The sequence below is a fragment of the Glycine soja genome, chromosome 3 (genome assembly GCF_004193775.1).
Source record: "Glycine soja cultivar W05 chromosome 3, ASM419377v2, whole genome shotgun sequence".
Taxonomy (NCBI): Eukaryota; Viridiplantae; Streptophyta; class Magnoliopsida; order Fabales; family Fabaceae; genus Glycine; species Glycine soja.
The window spans coordinates 41635716-41653695 of NC_041004.1; the positions used below are offsets into that span (position 1 = coordinate 41635716).

The 17980-nt window shown below is 30.1% G+C and overlaps 1 protein-coding gene across 1 annotated transcript; it reads left to right on the plus strand.

The window, feature by feature from the left end:
• The first annotated feature begins 9060 nt into the window (after window positions 1-9060).
• LOC114407126 (WD repeat-containing protein 3-like) lies at window positions 9061-17920 on the plus strand. Its single transcript, XM_028370104.1, has 12 exons — window positions 9061-9348; window positions 9438-9653; window positions 10214-11341; window positions 12043-12165; window positions 13242-13423; window positions 13534-13765; window positions 13905-14114; window positions 14696-14821; window positions 16106-16174; window positions 16599-16721; window positions 17200-17250; window positions 17330-17920. Exons 1-12 carry the CDS (start codon window positions 9115-9117, stop codon window positions 17465-17467), a joined length of 2832 nt encoding a protein of 943 aa, XP_028225905.1. The 5' UTR covers window positions 9061-9114; the 3' UTR covers window positions 17468-17920.
• Window positions 17921-17980: the final 60 nt, after the last annotated feature.

Consider the following 17980-nt stretch of genomic DNA (forward strand, 5'->3'; position numbering starts at 1 on the left):
AGGTCAAAAATTAATTTCATTTGTAAGTTTAAGAAAATTTTACGACAGATTATTTTTGTAAAATATAATATTTTTTCACGTGTGAAAAGTAATATAGTATTACAACACACTGAGCCTTACATTTATAGTTCTTCTAAAATTTTTAAAATTGAATGAGTTCATTTTTTTAAAATACATTATTTAATTACAATTTGAACCATGAACATGAGTTAGGTCAATTGATCCAAAAAAAAATGATAGGTTAGCTAACTTACAAGAGCTATTTTTTAAAAATAATAGCAAAGCAGCATATTAACGATAGAAAAGTAAAAACAAAATATATCTATTTATTATTTGGTATGATTGTCAGTATTAGGTGTAACAAGTGGTCAGGAAACTACTTAGTATCGATTAGTCATATAAATAATCTAAAATATAAATGGGAATTAGAGTACCGAATGATTTATTAGGTTATTCGTTCAATACGATAAGGTTGAGAAATTAATTGCCCAGATACTAGAGAAATTGTCTCTGAACAACATTTTTATACAATAAAGAGACATAGAGCACAGAAAAAAAAGTATGAAATGAGATAATTAATATGACGGAGAGAAATAAAGAGAAATATTAACATTGTTGAAAATGTTGTATAAGTAGTATAACTCATTTTATTATTTTATTTGCATAATTTTATAATAATTTGTTGGGATTTTGTATCTTTTATTTAATTATATTATTGTGCCATTTAAAAACTTTAATATAATAACAATTATAATGAGATATTATGATTTAATAATATAAAAATTATCGTAAATACAAAGTCATTAGCAAATTTGTAATATATAGTAAAAACACAAATTAAAAAAACCTCATAAGTGATAAACACATGGCTATTGAGAAGACAAGATTATCATTGACAAAAAAAAACGGAGAAAACAATATTATCCCCTTTGAGGGGTTGAATCAGACTTGGTAAATGCTATAAAATTAGAAAGGATAACTCTTATGCAATATTGTTGAAAATACCATGTCAAAATTTTAAAAACATATACAACACATGATACCATATATACCATATACATACATATATATATATATATATATATATATATATATATATATATATATATATATATGTGTGTGTGCGCACGCGTATTATTCGATAAACCTAAATAAATTATGTATATTCAGAATATATTACTTTGAAAGTACTATAAATATTTCTTTTCAAAATGCGGATATTAAACAGTCACTTGAAGTGGCCTTTGAGAACGCTTTCGAGAAAAATAACAGATAATTTTTAAAATTTGTTAAAGAAAGGTAATTATTTAGTGTTTGATTTTTATAAACACTCAACGTAAAAAAAAAATTATGTTGTCAATCAATATAAAATTTTATGATAAGAAAATTAACAAAAAAATTATCGTTAGTATAACCTAAAATAATTAATATATAAAACAACAAAATTATTACACACGATGCGACAGTTTACGATTAAAAAATAGTATAAAAAATTTATATTACGAGTACGTACATTATTTATTCATTAGTTTTATTAAGAATATTCATTAATTATAAATACAACTTAACCTAAATGCATTTATTTTTCAAGTGTAATAACTAAAATAAAAATCCATACAAAAAAAATAAAAAATTCCAAACAGGCATGCGAGCTAATACAGCGGAGCGTCCTGATTAAATCTTATTCATGGCCTACATTGTCCGTAATTTCAAAGACGGTTGGTGAATTGGTGTCCCTGTTACCTAACCAAATCTTGTTCATGGCCTACGTTGTCCATAATATTTTTAATTTTTTTAGTCTCTAGTTAGTGTGAATAATTACGGGTTAAAGAATTAATAATAAATTTTTTATTAAAAATTACTTTAGATATCATATTATCAATTTTGAATCATTATAATATTAATGTGAAATATCTATCAATTTTATTTTTATTAAAATACTGTTTAATTAAAAGGTAAATGGAGTGGAAGAAAATAAAGGGAGGAGTTTTTTTAAAAAAAACTTTTCTTCTAGGAGGGGATGAGGTTGAGAGGAAATGAAGGCGGACTAAAATCATTCCTCTACCTTTTACTCCCCTCAAATATTGGAGGGGAAAAAATGAAAGTTAAAACATTTTAAAGTGTATGATTAAGATAATCCTATTTTATGTTTTAAAATCCAAAACTATAAATAAGAGTATACAAAAAAATAAATTTTTAATTTTCTTTTCTCCCCTTATAAATCAAACAAAAAATAGTTATATCTATTCTCTATTTTTCTCCTTCCTTCCTCTTCACCAAATAAGATATCTAATCAAAATTTGTCAGTTTTTTTTTTCTTTCTCTTCTCTCTCCTCCCTTAAACTCTCTCCCTCTTTTTTATCCTTTCTTTTGAATCAAATAGTTAATAATAATAATTTAAAAAAAAATATGATTGATCACTTTTAATAAAATCTTTTTTAATTTATTTTTTATTCATAAAATTTAAATTTAAAATTTTATTCAAAAAAATTGAGTTTGATTTTACTCAAACTAATGACATGTTCATTTAGTAATTGTTAGTCTAATTAATTTTTTATCAAATATTTTTTTGCCATATAAACCCAAATTTAAATTCAATGATTTTACACAAATCAATCTTCTATAAAATTGTATAAAAATCTTAATAAAAGATCATTGATAATGAGAAACAATAAATCAACTTACAAAATTAAAGTAAATCTAATAGTGTATAAATATGTAAATTAATATATTTTTATTTATCATGATATTCGATGAAATATTTACCACCTTGCTAATAACTAATCTCAAATTCGTTATATTGATTAAAGAATTTGAATTTAATTTACCAGGACCAATAACATGTTGGCAGTAAATTAATGCATATGATATTATAGAAGTTTAGTTTTGTTTAATTTACCTTAATTTAAATCAAGATACACCGGTGAATTTTTACATTAACAAATAAACGAAATTATTAATTCAATTGATTTTATTTTCTTTTATTTTTTTATTCAAATTGATTTAATTCGGTTGCAATGACTCTTGACCGATTGCAGTTGTTTTTTTTTGTTGCAGAAAATTCTGTACGGTCTTTTACACAATTTACATGATAAAAAAAAGCATTTATTAATTTTTCCTCATGTTTTTTGGATTTCCATTTTTAGTTTCTTGTAACCTTTTTACTGGTCTTATCCCCTAAAAAAATTCCTTTCCATTTTTGGTGCCTATAATCTTTTCTGTTTTATTTTTTAGTCTCTAAAAAATTCTACATCAGCGACCAAAAATATACTTTTTTTGAAAGACTATAAACCGGAAAAAAAATGAGAGACTAAAAAGAAAAATTCACAAAAAATGAGGGAAAAAATATAATAAACCCTAAAAAAAAAATACTCTGCTTATTTGTACGATGAAAACTAAACGGGCAAAGCTTAGCTGTCCATTATTTTTCATTTTTTTCTCCTATTCTTTCCTTTTCATTGTGTCTTTTGTGTGCTCTTACGTTGCTATTATACTAGGTTATCTTTTTTCGGTCGCTATTACTTTAGACAAACTTATTGAAATGATCAGCGAAAATGAAATTAGATGAGCATGAAGATAATGTATTTTGGTAATAACGTGCATTCTGAGTTCCAAGTGCTTTCAGGGAGGCTGTTACATTTAATTTTTTAAGTATTCTTTATTGAAATTTGATAATAAGATAAAGTCAATGAAAATAAAAATCTCGGATATTTGAGAATGTTATAATTAAATAGGATAAAAATAGTTAAAATTTACATATATTTAAGTCATAAAACTTTTTTCTTTGGTTGTTGCTTATAATTGAGTAATATAATTATATAATCTTTGATTGAAAAATATAACTATTAAGATCATGGCAAAATACATCATAAATAAATTGTAAATTTTTTATTTTTTTAATTTATTAAAGTCTTAATTATCATTACTTTTATTTTTCTATCTATTGTTTAAGGTTATAATATAAAGTTTAATTGAGAAACAAAATGTTTTTATTTATATTAAAAATAATTGTAATAATGAGCGTCTCATTAACCCACCAAATAAAAAAAATATAAATCAAGCATAATATAATATCACCAAGAAGATTATCTTATTAAATTGTCAATGCAAATGTTTTCTTGAAACAAGTCAAATAAACATTACAAAAATATAATTTAACGCAATAAAATAACAAAACTATAATAATTTTTCAAAAAAAATTGATCCTAAGTTAGAGTCTCTCATAGATCATGGATGTACTCTAACTCACATGATTATAGATTAATTTCTCTTAGTGATATATAATTATCATGGGTTAAAAGAAATTTTACTCACGATAAAAATCAAATATAAAATCTTTTGTTAAATAGATCATTTTTATAAATATGAATATAACTAAATTTTATAGGAAAATCTTTTATCTTATAATAATTCATAATATTATGCTTAACAAAATAATATCTATTTATCTATTATATCTAAGAAAAACAACATCTATCCAGATAATTCTTCAAAATACCTAATAAAAAAATGTCTAACTCAACAAGTTAATAATCCAGTTTGTTATTGACTTGTTGAATTAATGGATTTTGTATATAATTAAAGGATTGAAACGTATAATTCAATGTAATTTGTTGTTTTTTATAATAAAAAGTTAATTGAAAATTTTAAATTTGAAATCTCTTCTTTCTCTTTTCACTCTCTTCTTCTACAGACTAATGTTATATTTTCCAATGTAATCCATGTTTAATGGTTAAATTTAATCCCATTTTGATAAGTGTTTGTTGGAGTGCCAAAAACTATTACTAGTATTATGAAAGGCCACACATCTATCAAATCAATTTATTCATGTTAATAAATATTAAAAAAACTACTAGAATTTATTTAATAATGCTAAAAGAGAATTAATTATTCTATTTTGATAAAAGAAAAATGGCTAACAATTTGCCTCCTAAAGTTTGCGTAGGGGTATGAAATTTACAGTAAAAAACTAAGGCAAAGCTGAACTCGCATTCATTTTGGGCTGAATAAGACATATGGAAGTGGCCAATTTAAGCTTTGCTAGTGACTCTTAAATTCACATATTAATGTTGGGGCTTATTATGGCCACATAACTTTATGATAGCTCAGCCCCACTTTTATCATCTCATGATTACGAATTATTACATCACACCCAAAATGTCGGTAATTATTATTCTTCAATTCTCTTGCAGTTATCTACTATGTTTTTTCTTGGCACGACTATCCCTTAATTTCTTAAATAAGATATTAATCTTATTTGTAATATTGTAATTGTCGCTCACTCTGAGGATTTTTTCAAATAACAAACATTAAATACAAGATTTCCTGTTAAATAAATCGTCATTACAATATTTAAGCGCGGTGTGTTTAGCCACTATCCCAATTAGTTAGATTAATTTCTTTCCACGTTTGGTTGATTAATTTGTTATAACGTTTGTTCCGGTTGGATAATTACGTGGATTTTTTAATTTCTATGGCGGCAACCGACTGGCCATCCACACCCTCCTTTCCTCCATTTAGTAATTTTGATTGTTTGAGCAAGTTGATTACTTAACTCTTTATTTGGTTTTCATGTTATAATAAAGTCTGAAAAAACAATAGAAGCCACTTCTCTTAGTCTCTCAAATTTATTTTATATTGTTTCTATGAGTTTTTATTTATTTTTGGGTCCTTTGCAATAGCAATGCTGACGTACCATTTCTAGGGTCCAGCCCACGTTTGACGTCGCAACATGAATTTGTATTGTGTTGGATGGCTGCTCTGAGACCTATACGATGTATTATGTATTGGTGGATTTCTTATCAAATCTCAACCACATAATTAGTCAAAAGCACGCATGGAAGGAAATGAAATAATGCAGAAAACGTTAAAGAATATATAATTATGCATATGTGTATTGCGCTTACATTTTAGAAAATTGTCTCTATCAAAATGAATAAGTATTTCATTTATTTATCGACTAATGTAAAATAAATCTATGCTAGTATATAATTTTATTAGATCTACACGTTTTATTAGATAATTAAATTCTTTAACTGCTCTCAAAAGTTCAAACTATTTATTGTCTTTTAAACTACACTAACTACTTTCCTTTTCCTTTTTCGTAATCATATTATTGATTGATATTTATTGAAAAATTTAATTAATCATTTTTAGTGAAATTCTTTTTCCAATCATATTTTTTTTTTCCCATAAAACTTGAACCTGAGTCTTACTAAAAAAAATCGAATTCAACATCACTTAAAATAACAATATTGGTATACTCTCATTTTCCAACTTAACCTTTATCCTCTCTTTCCTTTTTTTTTATTTTAATAAAATGTGGAAAGACACATGGTGTCTCTCTTTTCCCTGATCTTTTATAATGGAAAAACAAAATGAATGAAAAACTATATTTTTTTTCTTTTTTTATAAGGGAATTAGAGAAAAGTAATTTTGAAAATTAAAATAAGTAGATTTGAAACAGGTAAAAACACTACAAAACACGATAAGAAAAATTTGAATGTGAATCTCGGCATCTCGCTATAAAAAAAATGCTACCTAGCTTGTTAATATTACATGTAATGCGATATTAAATCATACATGTATTAAAATATTAACTATTATTTTCTTATAAATATTACGAGTCTATACTAATGAAATAGAAGGTCCTTTTATCAAATAATTTTGTTAAAATAAAAATTGATATATTATCATTATATCAAACATTAGTAATACATTATATATAGGGTAGAATCACTATATGTATACTAATAGTTTCATTTTCCTATTACTATTTGTAGTTACAAACCTTGTTAGTGGTGTTATGTGCATTTTTCCATGTTAATGATTATATCCACTAGATCTTGTCAAGTTAGTATATTGTGTTGACTTATGGGATGTGGATCATGTGATCGAGTAGTGGCCCCTTAAGATAGTGTAATTTGTGGGTTGTTTGAAGAGTGGAGGTAATTTTCCAAATAAATGTCTTGCTGCAATTAGAAGTTGAGGGCAACTTTTAGGGTGGGGATTGAAACAAATCTCTCCTCTTGGGAAATAAATATGATTCATAGGATATATGCTTTTTTGAGATGTGTATGAGATTACTGTAGGCATACATATACTAAAACAAATTTTAAAAAATACACTAATCTAAAATATTATTAGAATATCATTTTCGTCTTCTCCATTGTTCTGCTGTCGTCATCAACACTATTCACGATCAGGTGCGATATATGTTCACGACACACAACAAGTCATATTTTTAGGTGAAGTTCTTCCTCTTCGTCCCAACACTGCTTCATTTGACTCCATATTGCTTTTAATGATGGATCGAGAACCCTTTTGGGTAAGGACTTAACCAAAAGACACCTATTGAGTTTTAACTCCATACAATTGATTCCCCATACCGTTTTAACCTCTATGGTATATCGAATACATCACCATCGACTCCATCAGAACATCTCAGATTTTAACCCACATTGTTAAAATGGAGTCCACAACAAGGTTTTTCCTCTTCACAACAACTCTCTTGTTATTACCATGCACCCCCCACACGTCCTTTGTGATGTTGTGTTCTCCTTGCGACAATAAGTGATTATGAACTTGAAAAAGGAGTTTGGATTCAAAAGCTTTTTAGGTGTTTTTTCCCTAAGCACAACATCAACATGAACTTGAATGGACTTTGGCTTTCAAGCTTAGGATGAAAAAAGGAATGATTATGAACTTGAAGGGGTAGTTGTGCTCCAACACGAGACACTCATTGTTAAATGTAGGAAGAGAGGATTTTTTTTTATTTCAATTTTTTTATAATCTTCATGGTGTATGCATGTCTACTATAAATCATTCACATCTCCAAAAAAACCTATATCATGTTGACTTGATTTGTTTCTCATGGTGGGGGATTTGTTTGAGTTCCCCACCCTAAAAGCTGTCAGAAGTTGAAACAATGTTCCAATAATTTTTTAGACAAAAGGTCTTGAAAGTTGCAACTATTATTAAGATATATTACTCTCTAGAGTTTACTCAATATATGCCCTTCTAGTTGTGTTAGTTTAAAAATCAAACTTATAAGTTATGCATCATTGGTTTGCTTTTATTTATTTTTTTGGATTGTGGTCTCTTAAAGGATTAGTATCTAGTGAATCCTCATCTATCAATATTGTTGATATCTTTTTTTGGTGAATAAAAATTATATTGTTGATATTGAGGACAATACTTTGATTATTTAAGATTGTATTTCATTATGGATGTGTTTTCTTCAAATTGATCTCATCCTTATACTCCCAACATGTAACTTATATTTTAACCCCTTCAATTGATTCCACATTTATAAAGAACATTTTTTTTGGAGGAATCGATAAGAACATAAACACTTAAAATAAATACTGGATTAAAATGTACGATTATCCTAAAATATAAATAATTTGAATGAAAAAACAATTAATTTTGATGTTGAGTACTTAACCTTAGTGTTAAAATGAATAAAAAAAAGACAAAGAAGGAAGAGACCAGTAATGAGACAAGACCAAATTCTAAGTTATGTTTGATGACATCTCATGATCAAGTACATGTTTTTAACCTAAAATCTATTATGAAATTAATTTAAGTATACATTTTAATTACGTCTAACAATTCAAAATAAAACAAATACTAGAAAAATTATCATTATATCATTTTTTAAGTTGCCAACATTGTTTAAATTTCATATTATGTATTCAAACATGTCGGGTATATGTTTATGTGGGTTTGTTGTATCTATTTATAACTATTAATATTAAAAATTATTTCATTTGGTATTCATATTTTATTGGATAATTTTATTTTTCTTAAATTTTAATTTTTTCTTCTAACCTAAATTAACTTTTCAGTACTTATATATTATTAAATTTTTTTATTCTGTCATTTTTTTATTAACTGTATTTAACTTTTATATATTTTATTATTTAAAAAATTTAGATCCCCTAGTATTTAAAATAAAAAACTTTGTAACTCAACTGCAAGTTTGGGCTAAACAAAGGCCCAATTTTTGGCAGGCTCAACGATAAAAAAAAGAAAAGAAGGAAAGAGTCCTCACTCATATCATAAACCCTGCCCCTTAAACCTCTCGACTCTGATAGAGTCACTACAGCAACCATGGTGAAGGCCTACCTTCGATACGAGCCGGCGGCGTCGTTTGGAGTGATAGCGTCGGTGGTTTCCAACATAACATACGACAGCTCTGGCAAGCACCTCCTCTCTCCGGCACTCGAGAAGGTCGGCGTCTGGCACGTGCGCCAGGGCCTCTGCACCAAAACCCTAACTCCTTCCTCTTCGTCGCGCGGTCCTTCTCTCGCCGTCAATTCCATCGCCTCCTCCCCTTCCTCCCTGGTAATTATCGCTGTAGTCACCGTCGAATCTCGATTGTGTAAACGTGAATTCGCGGTTTCCTTAAACGGTTTCTTATGATTGCGTTGCAGATTGCTAGTGGTTACGGTGATGGTAGCATAAGGATTTGGGACTCTGATAAAGGAACGTGTGAGACTACGTTGAATGGACACAAGGGAGCTGTCACTGCTCTTCGTTACAACAAGACTGGCTCCTTGCTCGCCTCTGGTAGCAAGGATAATGATGTTATTTTGTGGGATGTGGTTGGCGAGACTGGACTCTTTCGCCTTCGCGGTCACCGCGATCAGGTTCGTTTGAATTTGAACTCAAGTTGTTAGTGCTATATTTAATTAATGTGGTTTCGTTCTATGGTAGGTGTATTTTATTTTTATCTTTGGGTTAGGTCATGTTTGGCCAAACTTCTTAATAAGCACTTGTAGGAGAATAAAATAAAAAGCAAAAGTAGTCAAACTTCTTTCATAAGTTAAAATGAGCTTATGCACCTCAGCTTTTAGAGAAGTTTGATGAAAGAGTTTATATGCTTATATAGAAGTTGGAGTGAATAAGTTGATTTTAACTTATGAGAGAAGTTTAATTTATTTACCTTCTTATTTTTTAAGCCTTTGGATACTTATCGAGAAGTTTTTCTGAACAAGGCCTTGAAAGAGTTGTATAGTGTTTGGATAAGTGATACTGGAAGGATTTGTGATAATATATCATCTTGTTCATTTCATTCTAAAAGTTCTTAAATTAGAGAATAGTAACATTTACCTGAAATGAGAGTTACTTTTCATTTCCCTCCAAAACCCTCTGTCTCAAACATAGGTTGAGAGTTTTTTAATATGTATTTCTCATTCATTTGTGGCAGGTAACTGACGTTGTTTTCCTGAGTTCTGGGAAAAAGCTTGTTAGTTCCTCCAAAGACAAGTTCTTGAGAGTGTGGGATATTGATACCCAGCATTGTATGCAAATTGTTGGTGGCCATCATAGTGAAATATGGTCCCTAGATGTTGATCTGGATGAAAGATATCTGGTCACTGGTTCTGCGGATAATGAACTTCGTTTTTATTCAATCAAGCATGAGTCTGCGGATGGGGAGTCTGTAAATGGCGGTGAAGAATCTTCCATTCAAAATAAATGGGAAGTGTTGAGGCATTTTGGTGAAATTCAGCGGCAAAGTAAGGATAGAGTTGCGACGGTGCAGTTCAACAAGTCAGGAAGTCTGCTAGCTTGCCAAGTTGCTGGAAAAACGGTAGAAATATACCGTATATTGGATGATGCTGAAGCAAAGCGCAAAGCAAAACGAAGGGTTCACCGTAAGAAAGAGAAGAAACATAGTAAAGAGGCTTTGGAGGGAATAGAAAATGTAGACGGGAATAATGAGAACAAAGGAAATGATTCTTCTGTCACTCACGGGCCCATTGAAACAAGTAACCCCACAGTTACTGTGCCTGATGTTTTTAAGCTGTTGCATACTATCAGAGCTAGCAAAAAGATATGCTCCATTTCTTTCTGTCCAATCACTCCGAAGAATTCCCTGGGTAGTTTAGCATTGTCCCTCAACAATAATCTACTTGAGTTTTACTCCATTGAACAAGGGGAAACCAAAAAAACACTTGCTATTGATCTTCAAGGGCACCGTTCTGATGTAAGAAGTGTCACACTTAGTTCAGACAACACTTTTCTGATGTCAACCAGTCACAATGCTGTAAAGATTTGGAACCCAAGTACTGGCTCTTGCCTAAGGACCATTGATTCTGGGTATGGACTATGCAGTTTAATTCTTCCCACCAACAAGTATGGACTTGTTGGAACTAAAGATGGAACCATAGAAATTATTGACATTGGAAGTGGAACTTGTGTTGAAGTAATGGAAGCTCATGGTGGTTCTGTTCGCTCAATTGCTGCCCTACCGCATAAAAATGGTTTTGTCACAGGAAGTGCAGATCATGATGTGAAATTTTGGGAGTACCAAATTAAGCAAAAACCCGGTCAAGTGTGTCCTTCATATCATTTACTTTTTTTTAATAGAAAATTGTTTTTTTTTAGAAAATGCTCAAATTTAACATTTTGTTTTGTTTTACTCTGCACATAAAACATAGGTAAGAATCTAGAAGTCATTATGTTAATATGCAATATTTCATTGAGAAACTTATCTGTATTAGTCTTTCTGTTTTATATTTAATTCATAGAATCAATTTATAAACATTAAACACATAACTGTTTGCATTTACATATTATAGGTAGAAGCTACTGAATACTAATAACAATGGAGATGAACGCATTGGATCACTGCAAATATTAATAAATTTAAACTAATAATATTCTATCTCTCTGCTCTGATACTAAATTTATCACTAAATTAGCTTGAACTAACATTATAAAAATTAATAGAGAAATTAATCAAAATTTCTCTCTTATCTTTCTTTGTAGATGCACTTAACCTACTTCCTCTCTAATAAATTTCTTTTTTGGATCCTACATGAGAAAGGTGACAACATTTTTTTTAATGTTTATACTGGTTTTTCCATTTCTTTTTTCCTTAGATTTATGTGCATGTACTCCCCTGCTCTCTTTTGCTATCTCTTCTTCGTTATTTATATGTCCTCTAATTAGTTTCAATTTAATGCTTGTGAAATCATCTCAGAGAAATGATTATATCAATATCTTATTTAGTAATTATTTGTTCTGTTACAGGCTGCTAAGCAACTCATTGTGTCAAATGTCAGTACCATGAAAATGAATGATGATGCTCTTGTTGTCGCAATTAGCCCTGATGCTAAATATATTGCTGTTGCTCTCTTGGATAGTACTGTGAAGGTTAGTAATCTTGTCTCTTCGAGTTCATAATCTTTGGTTTCCAAAAACAGAAACTAAGTTGTAAGTTTCACTTTGTTTTTGCCATTTTCATTTCACCTGTGCACCTCAAAAATGCATATTCACAGAGCATATATTCTTTACCATGTCTTGGTAATCTGGGAACTTTAGCATTATTTCTGTATGAGCACAAACATCTGGAGACTGGGAACACACACATATATGCATTACACAGAGAGAGACTCAGCATGAAATAGGAGTAACATATAAAGATCTAAATTGATAATCATACCTACATTCTTGCATATTGACTTTTTTCCTCACAAAAGAATACTAAGAGACATTAATTTACTAGATATAATGAGACACATTATTTTCAATATTTTATTTTATGCTTAAATATGTTTTTAGCCCCTGTAAAATTAGCGAATTTTGATTTTAGTCCTCATAATTTTTTTCTTTAATTTTCTTTTCTCAAAAAGTTGAAATTTTGTTTTTGGTCCTTACTATTTTGCGACACTCATTTATTGAATATGTGTCTAGCGGATGGTCAAGTGAGCATCCTAGGTAACATTAGTGTCTATGGTACAATGTCAACATGTGATATCTAAAAAATTTCTATATCTCTAAAATAAATGCTATTTATCTACCTTAAAATAGACTTGAGGGACCAAAAATAGTGATTTCAGATTTTTGGGTGATTAAACCCAAAGAAAAATATTTTACAAGGACCAAAACCAAAATTTGCTCATTTAATCGGGACTAAAAACAATAATTTTAAATTTTTGAGGGATAAAAAACAGAGAATTTATTTTACAAGGACCAAAATCAAACAAGTTCCTTTTATAGGGACTAAAAACATATTTAAGACTTTATTTTATATTCTAAGCTGACTTTTCTGAAAATTTGAAAAATATTATTTTGCTAATAATATTAGCCTGTGTACACCCACATGGAGGTGTCAGTTCAAGTATTTGAGTTGACAATTTTGTGCTATGAGCTTCTGGTTGTTCATTTATGCATTAGCCCTATTTTACTATTTCAAGTATTTTTTAATTATAATTTTTTTCATTTTTCAGGTTCACTTTGCAGACACATTCAAATTCTTCCTTTCATTATATGGCCACAAGCTGCCTGTTCTGTGTATGGATATCTCCTCAGATGGAGATTTAATTGTAACTGGCTCTGCAGATAAAAATATAAAAATCTGGGGTTTGGACTTTGGTGACTGTCATAAATCCATCTTCGCGCATGCTGACAGGTGCTACATAATCTGTTTCTCATGATAGTTGTTTTTTCTTTATTTCTTTTCTTCATTGGGGAGCATGGATTGATCTGTATTTGAAATATCTAATGCGATTTATGTGGCAGTGTTATGGCAGTGCAATTTGTTCCCAAGACACATTATGTGTTCAGTGTTGGAAAAGATCGCCTAGTAAAATATTGGGATGCAGATAAATTTGAGCTGCTGTTGACTCTCGAAGGACATCATGCTGATATTTGGTGTCTTGCAGTCAGTAATCGTGGTGATTTTATCGTCACTGGATCTCATGATCGTTCTATTCGCCGCTGGGATCGCACTGAAGAGCAGTTCTTCATTGAGGTATACACAACTTGTATGAGATTGGCTACACTTAATGCAGGACAAAGTCTAATTACAAATTTATAACATTAGTACTTTTCATAGGGTGTTTTTCTTCCTGGATTAAATTTTGGAATGAGATAGACCATTTCATTTGCAGGAAGAAAAGGAGAAAAGGTTGGAGGAAATGTTTGAGGCTGATATTGACAATGCATTTGAAAACAAATATGCATTGAAGGAAGAAATACCAGAGGAGGGAGCTGTGGCTTTAGCTGGGAAACAAACCCAGGAAACCCTTTCTGCAACTGACTTAATTATTGAGAGACTAGACATTGCAGAAGCTGAAGAAAAGTGTATTGCAGAACATCAGGTTTACAATGTTTTCCCTCTTAGATGACTACTGTCATCTGGACTGATGTTTCATCTCAAAAGTGAATCTGGAAAACATGCTTGCATAGTTATATGGTACCGTTGCATAAACACATTTATAAACAAGTATGCTAGCCTGTGGTTGAAGTTTAATAACTTGACCACCGGAAGCAGTTCCAGAATAGAATGCACCCACTTTCATCCATAAACTGCAAGCAAATTGTTCCATTAAGCAATATGAATCTATCAACTTTTACCAAGTTATTTGTGTTAATCCCTATCAAGTACTCTTATTCAGACAAAAATCTCCTCTCTTGATTTCCACTAGTAATTATCAAATTTTATGTACAAGTTAACAACTTTAGCCTTGGAAATATGCATACCATAACTCCAGTAAAGCCTTATCCCACTAGGTAGGGTCAGTTACATGCATCACATTACACTCTTGGTTCTATTAAAACAAATTTCAATAAATCCAATTCATCTTGAGTGTGACAGGTAACAGAAAGTGCTAAGGAATTTGTCTTGTATCTTTTATTTAATAACACATAATGTTGTTGTTGCAAATTATTTTGCATTCAGGAGAAAAATAGCAGAAATGTTGCTGTTTTCCAAGCAAATCCGCTTATGAATGGGCTTTCACCTTCTGACTATGTTCTAAGTGCATTTTCAGATGTTCACTCCAATGATTTGGAGCAAACATTATTGGTATGTCTGGGACTTGTATTTTTATTCCATGTTGTTCTCATGCATAAATATAAGGCACTTCAGACTACTATCTTTGGGAACAGTTCATTTTTCATTGTTATTAAGTTAATCTCATTTCTAAATCATTGCTCTGAATGAGCAATATCCTAATGAGTAGGTCGGACTTCTTGATCCAGTAGTAGTTAATTTAGTTTTTCATGTCTCATTTATCATCTCTGTTAGTTCTTCTTAGTTCCTTTTACCTTTAAATGCATCCATTTATGAATAAAGTTAATTAAAATTTGACCTTTTCTATGGTAGTTTGACTTGATTACATTTTCTCATCAACTCTATTTGGTTTAATGTATTTTTTCCTGGAGCATAATAATATTTCTGCATCTCATATCCGGCTTATAAGCATGTATAGGGTCAAACAAGTGGCTCAAGGGCCCGTTTTGATAAAATAAACAGCATAATTAAAGATTTATTGAATAAGTACATATTATGGAAGCTCTTGTGTACTTGTTTTTATAATTGTTGAGGAAATAAGGTTAAACTGTTTTCATATAAGATATAAGCTATTTTCATAAGCTATCCAAAAGTGCTTACTGAAATAAGTTGTCATAATATAAGTTCAAATAAGCTCTTTCAAACAAATACCAAATATATTTTCTGTTCATCTAATCAAAATTATATTAACTGTATGATTAAACTTGTGACCTGTGACTAGTTAATAAGTTGTACATTTCAGTTCATGTCTTAGGGTAGCTTGCATGAAGTTATAGGTTCAAACCTCAAAGCCACCATTATAACAAAACAAAGTTCATGGGTTCTTTATTTTTTAAGAAAATAAATTAAATTGATATAAATTTATAAGTGATAAAAAATCTATGGTAGTTCTTTTAGTTTAATGTTTTTACCATTTTTTGTGAAAGTTGAAGTGTTGAACTCTAAAACAGTATAACTTTGATTACAAAACTCACTGTGATTAAAAGTTAGAACTTCTATTACAATAATATTTGTTTATATAATATATTGTTTAATGGATATAATTTGTTAAACAATTATATGGTTTACAGAAGAGCATCAGTGCATCCGGTGTTAGTGGAATGGCCATAGGTGTATGTAGTTTGTCTTTCTTTTTATACTCTGACCCAAAATGTAAAATCCAAGAATATAAAGAAAGATTATCTATACTTGACTTTTTTCATGTAGAAGTGGCTCAAGTACAACCACCAGAAAATGGTAGCTATACTTTTTTAAATTGTAAGCATTATGTCTAATTTGTACCATTCCTTTATGCAGGCTTTACCATTTTCAGATGCTTTGAAGCTTCTGTCGTACTTGAAAGACTGGACTTCATACTCTGATAAGGTTACTCTGTCTGCCTTGTGAAATTTCGTTGTTCTTTAAAATATTGTTGTGTGTATATCTCCTTTTCTTTTCTTTTGTTGCTTGGTCTGCAAAAATCTTATGCTCATTCTCTTTGTAATCCTTTCCTTCTAATAAAAAGTTCTTTCAAAAACAAAAAGTATGCACATATTTTCTCATGTACCGAAGTAAGTTGTATTTGTCAATCTCTAGTAGACTCCGTTTCCTTATTATCACCCCTTTATCCCACGTGTATTTATATGCCCCTCATATCGTAATTTCTAAGTAGGATATATTTATGACTTATCAGACATAATAATGATGATGATGATTAACTTATCACTTATCAGCAAAAGATGTATAGAAATTTACTTAAAGCAGATTTTCCCGCAAAATATGAGTATTTATGTTTTCCTTATAATTGCAGGTTGAGCTTGTTTGCAGAATAGGCACGCTGCTGTTGCAGACACATTACAACCAGCTTCTTGCCACGCCAGCTGCCCGACCTATCTTGACAGTTTTCAGTGACATTTTTTATGAAAGGGTCAAGGTAAATATGCTACGGGTTTTTATGTTTTTCTATAAATTGAAGCTTTGTCATGTTTGGTACATCAAAACTTTGCTGTCAGAAAGCAGGTTTTAGTCTTAAAATAGGTTTTTAATACAATTATCCTAAAATCCCTGGTGTCTTGTATTAATTAATAAATTATTTAGGTGTAACATGTCCGTGAGTGTGGGATGTTTTGTGGAGAAATTTATGATACTTATGTATGTTTCTTTGGTTGTTGCTTTGTTATCAATTTGAACTAATAGATTGCTGGATAATTTTTAAATTTAATTTATCATGTCACTACTATTCAGCTTTTAATTTAGTGCTAGAGAATATTTTCTTCCAATTAGGTAATTCATCCTACTCAAAGGATTTCTATTTTAAAATTAAATATTTCTGTTATTCCATTATTTTCAGTATAAATAACTGATGAACTTGACTGTATCATTGACAATTTGGTGTCTGAACCTTGTGCCAGGGATGGAAAGACATCTTTGGTTTTAACCTTGCCGCCATGGATCATATTCAGGTTTGTATCGAAGTTTCTGCAGAACTGTCACTAACCACTCATAGACACAGGCTGATTCAATTTTGAAATGATCTTTCAGCAAATGATGGCTTCAAGATCAGATGCTCTTTTTCATGATGCAAGATCAAAACTGCTAGAGATACGTGCTCGGCAATCCAAACGCTTAGAAGAAAGGTCTGATACTGGGGAAGTGAAGCGGAAGAAAAAGAAGACATAAAGTATCGTGTATATTTGGACATGGTTACGCACTTAGATTATGTCAATGACCTGAGTATTTCAACCACGGTGGGAGAAATTTGCGTCGACTGTCGGAAGTGATTGATGAAACACTGCAGATTCAAAGCAAAGTTGTCATAATATCACCTTCAACGAGTAGAGGTTTGGATCACCAGAAAAAGGCTTTATGACCTTGTCAGCGCGATTCCTTTTACCAGATAATTTTGCTGTTTTAATCTGCGGCTTATATCTTTTGATGTCAAGATGATATCATTTGAATTTTGAAGAGCGAGTTTTTCGGTATACGATTACTGATGTGGGTAGATCAGAAAAAGGTCATTACTTTTTTATGTTATAATGTGTAACATTAGAAATTTCACATAAGTTTAATATATTATACAACTTTTTCTCATAATTATTTACCCTGTCGGCGAGTAAAATTTTCCCCATGTAATGTTATTAGTGCATGCTTGTGTTTCAAGTTTCCACAATTTTTCTTCTTTCCTCCCTAGTG